Source organism: Electrophorus electricus, chromosome 3 (assembly GCF_013358815.1).
Source record: "Electrophorus electricus isolate fEleEle1 chromosome 3, fEleEle1.pri, whole genome shotgun sequence".
NCBI classification, from domain to species: domain Eukaryota; kingdom Metazoa; phylum Chordata; class Actinopteri; order Gymnotiformes; family Gymnotidae; genus Electrophorus; species Electrophorus electricus.
Window position 1 is genome coordinate 21,061,890 of NC_049537.1, and position 17,048 is coordinate 21,078,937.

Consider the following 17,048-nt stretch of genomic DNA (forward strand, 5'->3'; position numbering starts at 1 on the left):
GAAATCCATGCTGCCATATAGTGGTAGATGTCACATGATTCCATGCTTAATCTTGTCACGTGATTTAATTATTTAGCTGTGGGAGAAAAGGTTTTGCAACATGTAATTATTTTGCACTTTTGACTTTGCTTTGCAAGAAATTATTCAAGAAGTAGAGGCATATGAATATGTGGAGTTTAACCTGTATATGAAGTTTTGTGGTTGGGGTGGAGCGAACAACTGGGATTTTTGATATATGTAAATGAAAGTGTGACTAATTTATGAAGATAAAGGGTGATTGGCTGTATGTCTAAATAGGGAACACATGCACATTTGCTTAGTTCTGTCTATAGTCCAAAGCCCGTGGAGCTGAATAAACATCCCCATCACCTGAATATATTCAGCCAGCAAATTTAAAAACATTTCTACATTTTCGGATTGTGATCTGCCAGATTAGCCCAGGTAAGTATTATTTAGTTTTATTTTCCTTTTTTATGTACTACAATTTAATATATTATACAGACGACAAGAGTAATTTTACAAAAGCTAAAATGCTAATCATTTCGTCAACAGACAGGTAATTAATATATGTGTAACTAGTTGATGTGGTACCAATTTAAAGCAATATTTTATCATTCAGCTGAAGGACATAATAAATAATACAAAAATCATAAAATCACCAAGATCAGTAATGGCATGTTCATCTAATCTAAATATATGTGTTCAACCTTTATTATACTATTGTTGTTATTCACTACTCGATACATAACAAAAGCACTTTCTATTTCTAACAAATATTTCAATATACATGAGAAAATGTCACACAGAAACCATTTATGAATAAGAGGAACATTTTGATGTTTTTGTCAAAAGCTTATTTCTCTTCCTCTTGCTTATACACAAAAATCTTTTCACATTTTTTATCATTTTCACACACTTTTGAGCAGTTTTAAGCAATTTTGCCTTGTCTGGAGACATTGGTGTCTCTTTAAACTAACTACTACAGGGATATAACAGAATATTCTTGTTATTCTTGTTTGCTAATCATAGCCTTACCTAATTTGTTGAAACCACTGAGACAATAGCCTTATTTCCCAGGGGAAAAAAAAAGTTTCCCATTCCACTAGAACAATCAGCCTTATAATTTCAAATCAAATATCTATCAGATCATATATTGAGGCAATATTTACTGCTGAGAGTTGAGGTACAACCAATCAGAATTGATACACTGAATTGAAATGTATGCAATTTATAACTGTGGAAAAACCCCATTTGATATATAGTGCTCTTACAACTGCGTGGCATAGCACTGTTTGAGATTTTATGTGTGTGACACCCTCAGAAAACCCCACTTTCTAGATGCTATAGTTTACACATTCTCTTCACTGTCTTCAGACAGTTATGGCAGTTCTTAGATCAGTGCAGCTGTCTGCTAGCATATTTGGGTTTTGTTGAAGAAAGCTGGATTTACAAATAAAATGGATGCACCTTTGGCCTAAGTAACATTGGAGCTCCCATAGGGTGCCTTTAGTCATAATCCATGTGCTCATTAGGCTTCTAACAAATTTGATTTAATTTAATTAATTATTAATAATAATGCATTAACAATAAGAAAATTATGGGCTACTTAAAAATACTCAAGTTGGTGGAACTGACATGACTTCTATGTTTTGGATTAATGCTGAGTTTGCAAACCAGGAATAGCTTTATTTGTTAAGATGGTTACAAAGTCAGAGTGCGGCAGTTTGGCTTACTGTCATGTTTGATCATTGTCAAATACCACGTTCTGACAATAGTTGGACTGACTGAAATCCTCAGACACAGGCCTGTTCAAATGTTCATTTTAATAAGCAAACTAAAACCAAAGGACAAACAAAAGCTGAGCAGATCCCAGCTTTTTGAATTATCCCAGGTCATTCAAATTAAATATCTATCAAATCTGAAAGTTGGCATATTTGAAAAATATGTCATTGTAAGTTATATTTAATTCATATCACATATGTTTTACATCATTTTGGCCACTTTGTATGGATCCCACACTACATAAATATGCTTTATTTTGTTTTGTATTATAGATGTTTGTATTTAAAATATCTTTAATAGTTTTAGCATGATATATGCCTGCTAGGTCTATGCGATTTTCTATATATTTTAAGTATTTATGTAATGTGATTCTATAGGGCTTTTACAGACCTTTGTTATAGCACTAAAAATCACAGACAATACGATGACTGTGCCCTCTGGTGGTTGACAATAAAAATAGCAGCTTGGGCTGTCACAGCTACTGCCAATATAGAAATGGATAAATCAGGTACTGAAATTGCAGCATTTCCAGATGTCCTTACAAAACTTGTGACATTTATAATCAAGGCTACTTCAGTGATTTCTGAAAGCTTGGCTTGACTTGTGTTTTTGTTGTCCTTTCTTGATTTAAAACTTAAGTTTTAAATAAATTATGTCAATTCATATACATCACACAATCATGCAAACTGTACATAGGTGTTTTACATGAATAGAAGTCTGATGTGCTTAGAAAACAAATATGAAATGCTGTTGCTTCTGCTTACAGCACAGAATTAGAAATCTGTAAACTGTCTAGTCTATGCCAAATTGAAAAATAATACATTTCCAAAGACTCCTGGAAGCCAGTCTGTCTTTAGTGTAAAAAGGGTTCAGGATTTGTGAGTGGCCGAAGCCTCTGCAAAGCCCAGTTTTAAAAAATTAACATGAGAAATAAAAACACATAGTACACATGTGATGGATGATACACAGTATATTCAATATTATTGGAATATATATAGATAACTAACTGATATTTAGCAGATAAATCACTTGTAGGAGGAAATAATGCTTGCCATTTCTCAAACTCCATTATTATTGTCTTTGCACTTCTAGAGACTTCTAGATTATTAACTGTAATCAATTTTTCTCTTTGCCCTACTAGAGTAACCCTGAGAACCAGAGACAATGGGAGACTGGGGGTTTCTCTCGTCCTTACTGGACAAGGTGCAGTCCCACTCTACTGTCATTGGCAAGATATGGATGACCGTGCTCTTCATCTTCAGGATCCTCATCCTGGGGACAGGAGTCGAGAGCGTGTGGGGGGACGAGCGCTCTGAAATGGTCTGCAACTCCAACACGCCCGGCTGCGAGAACGTGTGCTACGACTGGAAGTTCCCCATCTCTCATGTCCGCTTCTGGGTCATGCAGATCATCTTTGTGTCCACACCGACTCTGGTGTACCTGGGTCATGCCATCCATGTGATCCACCAGGAGAACAAGCTGAGAGAACAAGCTAGAGACAGACAGGAGAACAAGCTAGAGACAGACCATTCAGTGAGGTCTCCGAAGTACACGAATGAAAAGGGCAAAGTCCAGATCAAGGGCAAGCTGTTGGGTAGCTACCTGGCTCAGCTGTTTTTCAAGATTCTTCTAGAGTTGGCTTTCATCTTTGGACAGTACTACCTGTACGGCTTTATGATGCAACCCATTTTCCATTGCGAAAAACCGCCGTGTCGACTTCAGACGGAATGCTTCATGTCAAGGCCCACCGAGAAGACCATCTTCATTATCTTTATGCTGGTGGTTGCCTGTGTATCTCTGGCCTTAAATGTGATGGAAGTGTGTTATTTGCTTTGTCGCTGCTTGATAAGAAGATCGAAACATAACGTTGTGTTACACTCTGATGCCAAAGCCCATTATAATCCATTTTCATCAATTTCAGGCCTGAAAACTGAGGGGAGTTTGAAGCAGAACTACATGAACAAAGGGATTGAAAATGAGTGGAGTCAAAAAATCAGTAGTCTTGCTGAAGCAAATGCTGAATTGTAGAAGTACATATTACTGTTAGAAATCCTTGATATGAATGTATCATTAATGAATATATCATAAAGTATGACAGCAGATGGCGCACTGCACCTGCTGCGTGGAAGTATCGTCGTGCGCAGCAGCTGCATACTTTTCTAGGCTAATAAGGTGTAGATGTCAGTTTTAAACAAGCTGGTATATCCCAAACTTTATCATGAAGATCCTAACGTTGTCCTGCTGTAATTCATACGCTGACAATTATTAAGATGTGATTTAAAAGGTGTTCAATTATGATGTATTTTGTAGTTTGGACATAAGAGGCTAAACCGTTATGTGCAATAAAAAGTTTATCATAGAGAAAACTGTTTGATATACGATGAGAGACTGATATACGTATATAATGGACTATTAAAATGGTGTATTCTGTGTTTAAACAAGACTTACTATTGTTACGATTTATTTTCGCTTAGACTAAACCCTCCCAATGAGCAGTTCATACGATAAATCAAACTATTTGTAAGTTATAAACTATTTGGCAGAATGACAAGATTAGCCGAACTCAAGACAATATTCCTAAAGACAGTGTAAGAAGAGCCAAAGGATTCTGACGTAGGAGTCATGTGACTTATCCAACTTGGTGTGCCTGCTTACTCGTTTCTTCCCAACACGGCGCAAAGTCGCTTATAAGCAAAGAAAGTTTGACAAGTGCGTCTCAGTTTCTCTGTGGTCCCCGAGTTGGATTTCAAGAAAGCGGTGTCTGCTCTCAAGAAGTTACGGAGAAAGTCCCTTAGGGCTCTCTTCTTCCTTCTCGGTGTCTCTTCAGGTACGTTACCAAAAGTTTATAGTTTTAATCGACTTCTGCTTCTGACGTTTTTACACCTATAAAAAAATGCGCAGCATTTAGAAAAATATACGTGCAAGCGTTTTCACAGATTTACACATAAAATCAACGGAATTCTCCACAATTTCCATATTCGGTAAATCTACCACTAGTCTATATTTCCTGTGTGTTTTTTTTTTTTTTTTTTTTTTTTTTTTTTAAACACGGGAGCCAACGCATTGCTTGCGTTCACTATTTCATTCACATCTTCCCTCTTACAGGTTATGTGATGCATTATGAGATAGCTATAACGACTGCTATAAACATTCCAAACATTGGTATACAGAACAGAGTGCATAGATTAAGAGAATAAGTATTACACCAGGATTGACTAGAGCTAGAAAACAAAATCACCCTGATTCACAAACCAGATATAGGCCCATATTAATAAAATGACAGTAGTAAAACACTCCTTTCCCTCAGATTAGACATTACGTATTTTTGTTTCTTGTGTAGCTAGAACATTGTATTTTCTCTTATGCCATTGCCTAATTGGTACGAAAATGTACCGAAAACCAGTCCGAAAAAATAATTTTGTTGGCGGAGCGCATTGATAGTTGTTCTTGATTCGAATGAGCGTCTTATCCATGGTTTGCAGTGGTGCTTTCATGTCAAATTACTGAGGCATAAGTCCCTGGAGGTTTTGTGGGGAGGTGAAATTGCGCCACGGGGGCCTATATGTGTGTCCTGAAAACGGCAGTGTATCCGAAATTTTACTTACAGCATCAGAGCACTTAGAGCATTTGCTAATCGCAAATAATTTTTTTTCTTCGCAGAAAACGTCTGATGTAATAATTATTGGGACTGATTAAATGCCACGTGACACTTGCCTTTTTATGTGCCTGCTTTATTAAGACTTATTATTTATAACAAACATTTTCTGGCAGTCAGAATTCACTCAGTAATTCAGGAGCTGATGCGCTTGAAATTTCATACTATTATAGTCTTGTCATTTTGACAGGCTAGAATAGCTGCTCTGTATTCGTTTTGCCGCATCGACTTGCTTTAACGTGATTAATAAGTGAAAGGAACGCTGAGATTCAACCCTGCGCCTGCGCCTAACCCCCCCCCCCCACCCCCCCCCCCCCCCCACACACACACACACACACACACACACACCCCAACACACACACACGCGCGCGCGTGCACATACAGTCTCCTCACCACCCTTTTTTAAGGGAAACCCGCATAGGTAGCATTCGCTTAATACTGCAACAATTTTTTTTTCCATTCAACTCTCTAACGTGATGAAAGACATAATGTTGTAATTTTACATTTGGATCAAACGCAAAAATTAAAAGTCCATTATGGAAATATTGTCTTTGCTGATCCAAGTCTTTTTTCCAAGTTTGCATATATTTTGAGTACCTGTATAGGATATTACACGCTGCTACTATACATTTCCTGATTTTCCAGGCTTAGATGACATCAGTTGCAAGTGCTGGACCCCCTTTGACAAGTAGCATGACATTTTAAAATCTATAATAAATAATCTCATCCATTGTTTTCGGCAGCAAGAACGCCCTAAAGATGGGTGACTGGAGTGCTTTGGGAAGGCTCCTTGACAAGGTGCAGGCATACTCCACAGCCGGAGGAAAGGTCTGGCTCTCCGTCCTGTTCATCTTCCGGATCCTGGTTCTGGGAACAGCCGTGGAGTCCGCCTGGGGTGATGAGCAGTCGGCTTTCCATTGCAACACCCAGCAGCCCGGTTGCGAAAACGTGTGCTATGACAAGTCTTTCCCCATCTCTCACGTGCGCTTCTGGGTGCTGCAGATCATCTTCGTGTCCACACCTACGCTCCTCTACCTGGCGCACGTGTTCTACCTGATGCGCAAGGAGGAGAAGCTCAATCGCAAAGAGGAAGAGCTGAAGGCAGTGCAGAATGACGGTGGCGATGTGGACATCCCCCTGAAGAAGATTGAGCTGAAGAAGCTCAAGCACGGCCTGGAGGAGCACGGCAAGGTGAAGATGAAGGGGGCACTCTTGCGCACCTACATCGTCAGCATCTTTTTCAAGTCTGTCTTCGAGATCGGCTTCCTGGTGATCCAGTGGTACATCTACGGCTTCACTCTCTCCGCCGTGTACACGTGTGAGCGATCACCCTGCCCCCACCGGGTGGACTGCTTCCTGTCCAGGCCCACTGAGAAGACCGTTTTCATCATCTTCATGCTGGTGGTCTCACTGGTTTCCCTCCTTCTCAACATCGTCGAGCTCTTCTATGTGCTCTTCAAACGGATCAAGGACCGTGTAAGAGGTAAACAAAACCAGTACCCGAATGTTGGCACCCTGAGCCCCACGCCCAAGGACCTGTCCACCACGAAGTATGCCTACTACAATGGATGCTCCTCACCCACAGCCCCTCTGTCGCCCATGTCTCCGCCAGGATACAAGCTCGCCACGGGCGAACGGACCAACTCCTGCCGCAACTACAACAAGCAGGCGACGGAGCAGAACTGGGCCAACTACAGTGCTGAGCAGAACCGGCTAGGCCAGAATGGCAGCACCATCTCCAACTCGCATGCCCAGGCCTTTGACTATCCAGATGACACACAGGAGCACAAGAAGCCAGCGGTGAGCCACGAGCTCCAGCCGCTGGCGCTGATGGACCCACGGCCGTGCAGCCGCGCCAGCAGCCGCATGAGCAGTCGGGCCAGGCCCGACGACCTGGATGTCTAGCCACGGTGGCCGGGGCTAATGCCAACCTCACTAGGGCACAGACATGGGGTCACAGAGAGAGATGCAAAGGGGCAGGCTCCGGCCGCCACGCTGTGCTGGCTCCAGGCTCTAGTTGATACAGAGACATCAAATTACTCACACTGCTGGAGGTACTATTCGTTCATTAATGATGCCTTAACCGCTGAACAGCTAGGGGGCAAGAGGCCGCGAATGGGTTCTCTTCACCTCCTGATAGTCCCACCTTTCTGCTGGAAGACTATGCCTCGGTGATGTGATTCATTTCATTGCTTTGCTCTGCTGCCACAGAATGGCATTCAATTTCTAAACACCCATTTTCAGTATTTCAGAAGGGTTTTCCCTTACTATTACACATATTCCCCTCACCTCTATGACCTCAACACCATTTAGTCAAACAGGGTTGTGAGTAGATCCCTAGTGCTGAAGTTCATGAATTAATATTTATTTATTCATAAAGAATACAGGACATCCACCACTAGATGACTGACTACTACTCATATCCATACAAATATCCATATCCACATTCATGGATAATACTTCATATGAAGTAATAACAATAACAAATCACTAGAGCCAATTGCATATTTATTGACAATTATCCAAATTTCTGCAATACATTTATTAACAAAAGGTTGCTTTTATTAATCATAGTGGACTGTCATTTTCCTGATAAACTTTGAATATATGTGGTGTTAGTTTGTTTATTTTGGGTTTGTTATATTGGTCTGGGGCAGATGTAGCTGATATATATTTTTTTTTTTTGGTTTTTGTTGTGTTCTGGAAATCTTTGAGAGAAAGGCTTTTTTTGTTCCTCTTTGAAAGTACTCTGTGCCATTTTTAATCTTCCTCGTCTTTTTGAATGGGAAAGGGGAATAAAGTTTTTCTTCCTTTTTTTGAGTGGGTGATGTGGGTAATTTTTTTTTTTTTTTTTTTTATAAGTCAATGTAATCGTGCTGCTTGAGAGATATAGAGTTTTAGTACTGTAAATCAAGCTAACTGTGTCACAAATGTGAGTTTTTAGAAGACTGCTTGTTAGAGCTGGACTAATATTTAGTCATTTAAATAAAAAACTATATATATGCCAATGTAGCTCCACAACTACCAAACACTAGTAGATGAAATTTCAATTGGACATTTTAGTTTTGATTTCCAAACTTTACATCACAGCATTATCGGTACTCAAACATGGAGGCTCATGGATTTTTCAGCTACAATGGTGTTTGCACTGAGATTTTGGCTAGGATGTTGTATGACTTGTAAGTGGCAAACGTTCTCTCTGTTATGCATGTAACTAATTTATTTTACCACATACCAGGCAGAAAATCACTACACTAAACAGTGTTTTCATGTGAACCCTTGGTTGTTTGGGTCCTGAAAGGGCCAATTTGGCATCTTACATCCATTGAACAAGGCAAATAAGGTTGTAGATTTGTTTGAAGAAGTGAGTTGAAAAAATGTCATTCCATGGGAGTCCACTGTTGTACAGTGTGCGAGTGCATGATAGCAAAAAATGTAATTAATCAAATCTGTGAAAAGAGAAAAAAAAAACAAAAAAAAAATGCTATTTTAACCAATAAAGATTTTTCTTTGTAATATTTGATGTGTTTATATTTAAACTTTTGAGAGGTATCAGATGAATGTCAACTCATCCCCTCAGATGAATGACATCCCACTGATGTCATATGTCCTTTCTGGTTAACTGTGTTTTCTAAGTAGTAAAAGTATTGCTTATATTAACATTTTTAATTTTAGATATAACATTAAATATAACATAATAACATAATTTTAGATATAACATTGTAAAACAAGACTTTTAATTTACAAGCTGTTAAACACATGAACAGAAAATGACACAATACCCAGCTAGTCGATTGGTGCCAATATCAAATAAGGCCTTGTACATGCATCTTGTTCAAAAGAATTAGCCACACAAAAACCACTGTGTATAAACAGGGGCAATAAGGATAAGTTGGTATCATGGCCAAACTCTGCTCATGCCAAGACTTACAAACTGAAAGACTGATATGGTTTTACATGTATGTTTTAAAATGCCCCCCAAACTTTGAAAATTTCATCATATAAAAAGATTCAGTGCTTTTTCCCCTATCCAAGTTTCCTATTTAACCTTTCCACAAAGCTAAATAAACCCATATGTCTGGGTTGAGCCTGTGTGCCACATGTGGGTAGAGTGGAGAAAAGGAGGAAAAAAAGCATAAGACTTTGATCTAGTGCTAATTAATCCAATGGCTTTTTATAAGGTTTATCACCCAGTGTAGTTTTATGAAAGGGAGACTCCTTGAAAATGACTTCAGTTGTACAAGTATTGTTGAACAAGATTCGTTAGAAAACAAATTATACAGAGACAGGGGTTGCGGAATGCTGCTCACAAAATGTGAGGGCTTTTAACTTTGAACTCTAACAGCTGAGCTTGCAGTATATGTCTTACCAGAGATACAGTGGAACTAGCTGGCTACTATCCAGGCTCTCCAGTAACCAGATATTGAATACCTGTTGAATTAAGCACAGACTAGCATAGATAAGAGGAAAGATGAAGGAAGAAACATTTTTTTTAACTTTCTCAGTTAATCATTTCATTAAAGACATTGTGTGTCTTTGCAGAGGTAAAAGAAAGAGAACAGCAGGTCAAAAAAAGTATTCCATGCCCTCTCATGAGGTGTATAGACATGGGAGACTGAGCTGATGCTCACCCATGTTTCAGTGTCTATTTGTGGAAGACAAGGATACATATGAGGACAGCTTACATGCATATAAAGCTTGCTTCTGTCCACAGACTACTGAAAACCCCAGTTTCTGAAGTAGAAGTCTCTACAGCCACCCAGACCACAGTGGCAGGGTGGTTCTAGGAATACATGCTTTGACTAAAAATGGCAAGTCAAGTTATTGTTATGACACTGTCCAGAGTCTAAAAAAAACCTCTATACTGTGTTGCTCTTTTAATAATTTATACTAAACAGCAGTCTGGCTCAGCAGCAAACCTAATCTTTACACTAAAACCCAATTTTTGTCAAAAAAAACCTAGATTTCTGATCCCAGCTGTGTTAAACTCGCAGTGTGAAAGAGCATTTTGACCTTTTCCATTTTTATGAAAATCACAAAACAAGCATGCACACAAAAGGTTTCGGGACAGTTACTCAGCCAGCATAAAGCAACGCTTTCAAAAAGAAATCTTAGAGAATGTTTTGAGCACATGGTCAATTCCACCAGGGTCAGCTACGTAAAGATTCCTAGAACAGAGCTTTCATTAAATCCCTGCACAGACATCTCTCTCCTGCAGCTGACTGGAAGGGTGGGGGTGGGCGGGGTAGGTACAGCTGAGAGTCGTGCATTGGCAGTATATGTGCAGGTCGGTTGAAACGCTGGGAGGTTGATCATGGTGTGAATGAGTCACGTGCATGGATTGCTTAGCGGCTGGCTCAGCACACCGGGCCACGCAGCACCTCTGGGTGCACGAGAACGTCACGCGCAGGCACACTGTACCGAGCAGGCATGGCCGGTGTCAGGCTTTCACCGCGGCTAGAAAATACACTCCCCGCCCTCCCCTTTCTCTTATCATCTTAACATTCACTGCTGCGCTGGTGATGGTGGCTGGAGTTGAAGAGCACAGCTGTGGTTCTGTTGAACGTTAATAGAATGAATTCTATTCAGTGAGCTTCTCACAATCGTTTCCAGTTGAGCTGGAGAACATGCGTGTGGGCGTCTTTAGTGTCATCATCCTCCGGGGCCTCACTTGTCTCCTTCGCACCCTGTCCCATACGCAGAACCATTGACTTGAATTATCTGCCTTTTTTGTACTTTCTGGCACATGTAAATTATTCGGACTCCTGTCTCTTTGCTTTTCAGATTGAGTTTCATTCCGTGTAGAGTGAGATGGGATGTAGGCCAAGGGCAGTGCCAGTCCCTCCCTCCTAGCATGCGGAGAGGGAGGACTCTGGATGTCTGTGCCGAGTAAGAGGGGCTTGAGGCAGGTGACCTGTGCTCTGTCATTTCCTTCCGTGGAAAAGGACACCAAGTATCCAGCCTCACATGCTTTCTGTCTGTCTCACACACACACACACACATATCCTTTAAGCATGAAGATTTATGCTTACAGTGCAGCATACAGTTTGGCATGATAAGCAAATTATTTCTACTAAGCAATTTACAAAGAAATTAATCCCAAATTTAATAGTATTTTATACATCCATTTCTCAGAATAGATTTACTTTTTTATCGAATTGCCATGGTTCTCTCTCCCCTGCCTTAAAGCACACATAAGCACACAATTTCTTATTTTTGTGCACTTTCATTTTAGACCACATTAGCCACTGATTGCAAAAAGCTGTCCCACATACATATGAAGCTGAAAAGCAGCCCATGACAGGCCTGTCTCTTGGGCCACGTTACGTGGAGTCCCTCTGCTCCTACCCAGTGCTCCTTCCCTCTGCTGCTTCCTGAACTCCACGCACCTAAGCACCCGAAGGACACTAGCACATTTAAAAGAAGTACAGAACTGTTAGGCAGAGCAGAGGCAAAGGTCTCTCACGGCACGTGGTGGACTTTGGGGAGGGGGGGGGGGCGGAGCCATGGCGACAGGACATGGGGTGCTGTGCCACGTGGTTGTGGGTGGAAGAGAGGCTGGCTGCAGAAATGCTGCCAGCGTGGGCGGGTCGTCCCAGAGCACGGCCGGCAGGCGATTAATGGACAAAAACAACAACAACAACAACAAAAAAACAGCAGTAAAAAACAACGACAAGGAAAACCAAGCACAGCGGAGGAGCACATGTGGAACATAATCCGGCGCGTAAACCCATGAGCACAGTGAATCAGTCCAGGTCTGGCTGTTTCCACTCTTCTCTCTCTCTCTCTCGCTCTCTGTGGCCAGAGCCCCAGAGACTCCAGTGTGCGTGCTCTCTCCGCCCGAGCAGGATGTTAGGCATGTGGGATTGATTAGCCTGTGGTCCTGCCACTGTCCTTTTCAACTTGCGTGGTTGGGCACGGGCCTTCCTTCCGTTAGCGGCCACACGCCGATTACGCAGCTGAGGCGTCGACACCGTTAGGGCTTTCGCCGTGCTGGAGAGGGGACACACTGAGCGGAGAGATCACTTAAATGGATTGAGTCACTCCGAAACATGCGCCCTGCCAGGTACCTGTAACTGAGGTGGATGCGGTTCTGGAACGACGTGTTAGCTGGGCCCGGACATGGGCTAGAACTATGAGTAACCAAGAGGTCAAAAGAAAGAAAGCATGCAGCACATGAGTCAATAGTGGGGTTGCACTGGCATATGTGCACTGGCAAAATATTTCCATAGTCACTCCTTAATGTGGCCCTGTGTATTTTCCTGACACTTCCACACCAGCATTCAGTTACTGCAATGTACAATACATAGACCATGGTCATTACTCTAAATTTAGCCAGATGGGCCCCAGTTTTCCACTGCAAGGTCCAAATCAAGAAAATCAAGCCAGGAATATTCTAAGAATGAGTTGTATTTCACCCGCCTAATTGTAACCAGTATCTATTCAAAGTATGCTTCAGATCGAATCACTTCAACGGGGCTGTTCTGGCAATATGTATTTGCCACAGCTGTAATTTTAGGGGGAGAGGTCTGTAACTGGTTACACAGCTGCTCAAAGAGAGAAGGAACACAGTGTAACGTCCTAAGGTGATGTCTGAGAGGCTGTGCCAGGGACTTTATGGAGATCACTGGGTCATACGTGACTCTTTAGTCACAAAATATAAACAGAACCCCTTTGAGGTTGCCAAAACATTAACCCTTTTGAGGTTGTCATGAGGCACTGTACATCATTCACATATTCACAGAATTGCAGGATAACAGTGCTTTGAACTAGTGATCACATTTCACTTTCAATAATCTGCATGAAATGCATTAAGTCCTTACACAGCCTTAATTAATTTGGCATTACTCTTCATAGTAAGAGTTAGGGTCAAATTAGAGTCAAAGTCAAGTAAACTCATTAAGGTCACAAATTAGTGACATGACAATTACTTCAATGACTATCATGTGAAACTCTTTAGGGTCACATGACAGTGAATTAATTTACATGTGTAGCATATGGCAGATGCCCTTGTCTAGAGGTGCAGAAAAGAGTGTGTAATCTCTTTCAAGACATGCATGAGACTTCAGTGACTGTCATAATTCAGTCATCACAAGTGGAAAACTAGGAGTTTGAGGGTGCATATTTCTGGACTGATCTGTTGGAGCCACTGCTCCATCTTAGGGACCACAGCCTAAGCGCCCCTATTACCACTGGGACAACATTGATGTTAACCTTCCACATTCTCTCTATTTCTTCTTTTAGTCCCATTTATTATTCCAACCTCTCATATTCCCTCCCTTTATATGTTTCCAGCACTTGGGATTGCCACATCAACATATGGGCAAAATAATTGAGACACCTACACACCTACAGGGGTTTTTATGATATCCCTTTATAAATCCATATGAATTAATGGGGAGTTTGCAGCTAAAACAGCTTCCACTTTTCTGGGAAAGCTTTCTACAAGATCTTGGAGTGTGTCAGGGAATTTTTGCCCTTTCATCCAGAAGAGCATTGTGGACACTGATGTTGGATGAGAGGGCCTGGCTCACAATCTCTGTTCTAGTTCATCCCAAAGGTGTTGGATGGAATTGAGGTCAGGGCTCTGTGTGGGCCAGTCAAGTTCTTCCAAACCAAACACACCCAAAGATGCCTTTATGGATGCCTTGCTTTGTGCACTGGGGCACAGTCATGTTGGAACAGAAAAGGCCCTTCCCCAAAATGTTCCCACAAAATTGGAAGCATACAATTGTCCAAAATGTCTTGATAGGCTGAAGCATTAATATTTCCCTTCACTGGTACTAAGGGTTTAGGCCAGTCCCTGAAAAACAAACCCATAGCACAATGCAGTCAGGCAGGTAAAATTCTTCTGGCTTTTGCTAGGCCTTGACTTGTCGTTCAGACTGCCAGATAGAGAAATGTGATTCGTCACTCCACAGAGCACAATTCTACTGCTCCAGAGTCCAGTGGTGGCATGCTTTTTTTAACCACTCCATCCAACACTTGGTGATGTAACACTTGTTTGCAGCTGCTTGGCCATGGAATCCCATGCCATGAAGCTCCCTGGGCACAATTGTTGTGCTGATGTTAATGCCAGGGGAGGTTTGGAACTCTGCAGTTATTGAGCCAGCAGAGTGTTGCTGACTTTTATGCACTAGGAACCTCAGCACTCAGCAACCCTGCTCTATAACTTTACTTTGTAACTTCTTTTTTTCAATAATACTACTCACAGTTGATCATAGAATATCTTGGAGGAAATCATTTTTACAAAATGATTTGTTGCAATGGTGGCATCCTATTACAGTACCACACACTTTAATTCAATGGGCTCTTTAGAATGACCCATTCCTTCACAAATGTTTATAAAGACAGACTGCATAGCTAGGTGTTTGAGTTTATACACCTGTGGCTATGGGACTAAATGAAACACCTGAATTCAATGATTAAGAGGAATGTCCCAATACTTTTGTCCATATACCATGTTACTACTTCTGTTTTCTGCAACTTGTCCACCATCACAGTGTCTGGTTGATTCACCACTACTTGTTTATCTGCCTGGATCTGGAGGTTCCACAGGATGTTAGCTGAGTTGTTCTCCACCACTCTCTGTAGTTCGTCCCATTTGGATTCGGGAGAGTCTTGTTCATATTTTGCATATGTCCCATTGTATGATCCTTGCCACTTAGTTGTGTCCCTGGGTGTATGTTTTCCCTGCCAGCATCTTTCATCTTGCTGCTAAGTGCTGGACTGTCTCATTGTCTGCACCTTGCATCTTGTCTAGTATGATTAGTGCTTGATCTTATGCTGACATAATTGGTGACTATACTTTGGTCCTGCCCTTTCCTACCATTAGTAAGATTATCTTGTCAACAACCTCTGCTATCTGTTGATGGTATGTTCCATGAAGGGTCTTATCCTGTCATGGTAGCTCCTCTGCTTCCATGTCAACAATGTCTGCCATTGGACCGAAGAAGATTTGTGTCTCAAGCTGGACAGTGGATCTCTCTATAGGCCTCTACTCCCCTCCCTACATCTGGTGTATAGCCTTTAGATGTTGGATCATGGATGGAATGCCCTGTGCATTGTGAGGAGTTTTCTGGTTTTGATGTTGGCACCTTCCAGTACTTCTGGGTATCTGATGACTGGCAGGCCATATGTGTTTATGGAACACTGAAGGACAACACAGGAAGTCAACTTGAAGACAATTGTGCAGATCACCATAAGGTGTGGTATATACACCAATAAGATGCGCTACCCCTACTGCAGTTCTGCATAGGTCCAAATCCTCTCATCCAAATCATCAACAACAGTGGGTACGGGTACAGATTTCATGGGTAGACCTACTATCAGCCACCTCCTGTACACAGGAAAGGGATGGATTGACTGAATGATCCACCTGGCCAGAAACTACAGCAAGGGCATAGGACTGTTATTAGTAAAAATAGGAAAAAAAGACCTTCCAGGAATATAACAGACCTGGAAGACCACTAGTAATACCTAGGGATTCTGCAATCACATGGAACCATGAGGCAGAAACGAGAAGGATATTAACAATCAAGTACCACCTTAATGTAAAGCAGGTCCTCATGAGATAGTTGAATGGAATCAATAAGATTAAATCCATATGTGTATAATTAATTTTTAAAAATTATGTCATTTGTTTGTTTACTTTATTTTTTTGTATTAAATCAGTGCTTTTAAGGCATGCACTCACTCAGTAAAGTTTGTGTGATGTGCACTGAGCTCAGCAAAATCAGTAGACTTTATATCCAAATTCCTGGACAGAATAGCCAAACCATTAAGTCTCATCTGTCTCTTGAAGTTTAGGAAGTCATTTTAATTTAGCCAACTTCTTTCGCTGTTAAGCTCTGCATTTGTGCTTGAATTTACTTATTATCTTCACTGCATCCACCAGTATACCACAGCATAGATAAAAGGTCAAACCACCTCTAATGTTAACCTAAAGATTTACACTAGACTAGTTAGTTGAATAATTATATTATGGCCAAATAAGAGTTTTCCATTTTCCAGAACCATTTGATAAAATACATATTTTGATATATTTTAGTGAAAGTACTTCCATGATTTAGGATTTTAGGATTTAATGAATATATCATGTATGAAAGATCAGATTAAGAACCTTTTTGTCTGTGACATATTATGAATAAGAGGGCCGTAAATGATCCTCGGGGTGTGTAAAACTGTATATTTAAGAAGGCTAGTGAGGGATATTATGTTAGACTCCCTTCATGAATTATACATGTGTAGCATAAGCCCTGACTGAAAGAGCTCAACTGGAATTGTAGGGGGCTCAGTCACAACAGGCCCCCATGTACAGCATTCCCCAGTGTGATTGCAAAAACACCCCCCCCCCCCCACGCCCGCACCACTATCCCCTCGGTCTCATCAACCCAAAGTTACACCCCTTGTAGCACCACTTTCAGATCCCTTTCCGAATCACTCAAATGTCAGTGTACTTTGGGATAAAAAGATCAACTCTATCACATGGAGACCCAGCCCTGACTCGTCCTCCCCAGACCCAGCCATGTTGCTATGTGTGTTTAACTGCTCCTCATTCTCCTCGTGCTCACTCCAGATGCTACACTGTATCATTCAGTTAACGGGCGAT

General features: G+C 41.2%; 2 protein-coding genes across 2 annotated transcripts; both read left to right on the plus strand.

Moving 5' to 3' along the window:
* The first annotated feature begins 312 nt into the window (after nt 1-312).
* On the plus strand, nt 313-4,225 carry cx32.2 (connexin 32.2). The gene is made up of 2 exons (XM_027001640.2): nt 313-441; nt 2,924-4,225. Exon 2 carries the CDS (start codon nt 2,947-2,949, stop codon nt 3,808-3,810), a length of 864 nt encoding a protein of 287 aa, XP_026857441.1. The 5' UTR covers nt 313-441; nt 2,924-2,946; the 3' UTR covers nt 3,811-4,225.
* A 214-nt stretch (nt 4,226-4,439) lies between these two features.
* cx43 (connexin 43) lies at nt 4,440-8,908 on the plus strand. Its single transcript, XM_027001672.2, has 2 exons — nt 4,440-4,609; nt 6,181-8,908. Exon 2 carries the CDS (start codon nt 6,197-6,199, stop codon nt 7,340-7,342), a length of 1,146 nt encoding a protein of 381 aa, XP_026857473.1. The 5' UTR covers nt 4,440-4,609; nt 6,181-6,196; the 3' UTR covers nt 7,343-8,908.
* The last annotated feature ends 8,140 nt before the right edge of the window (nt 8,909-17,048 follow it).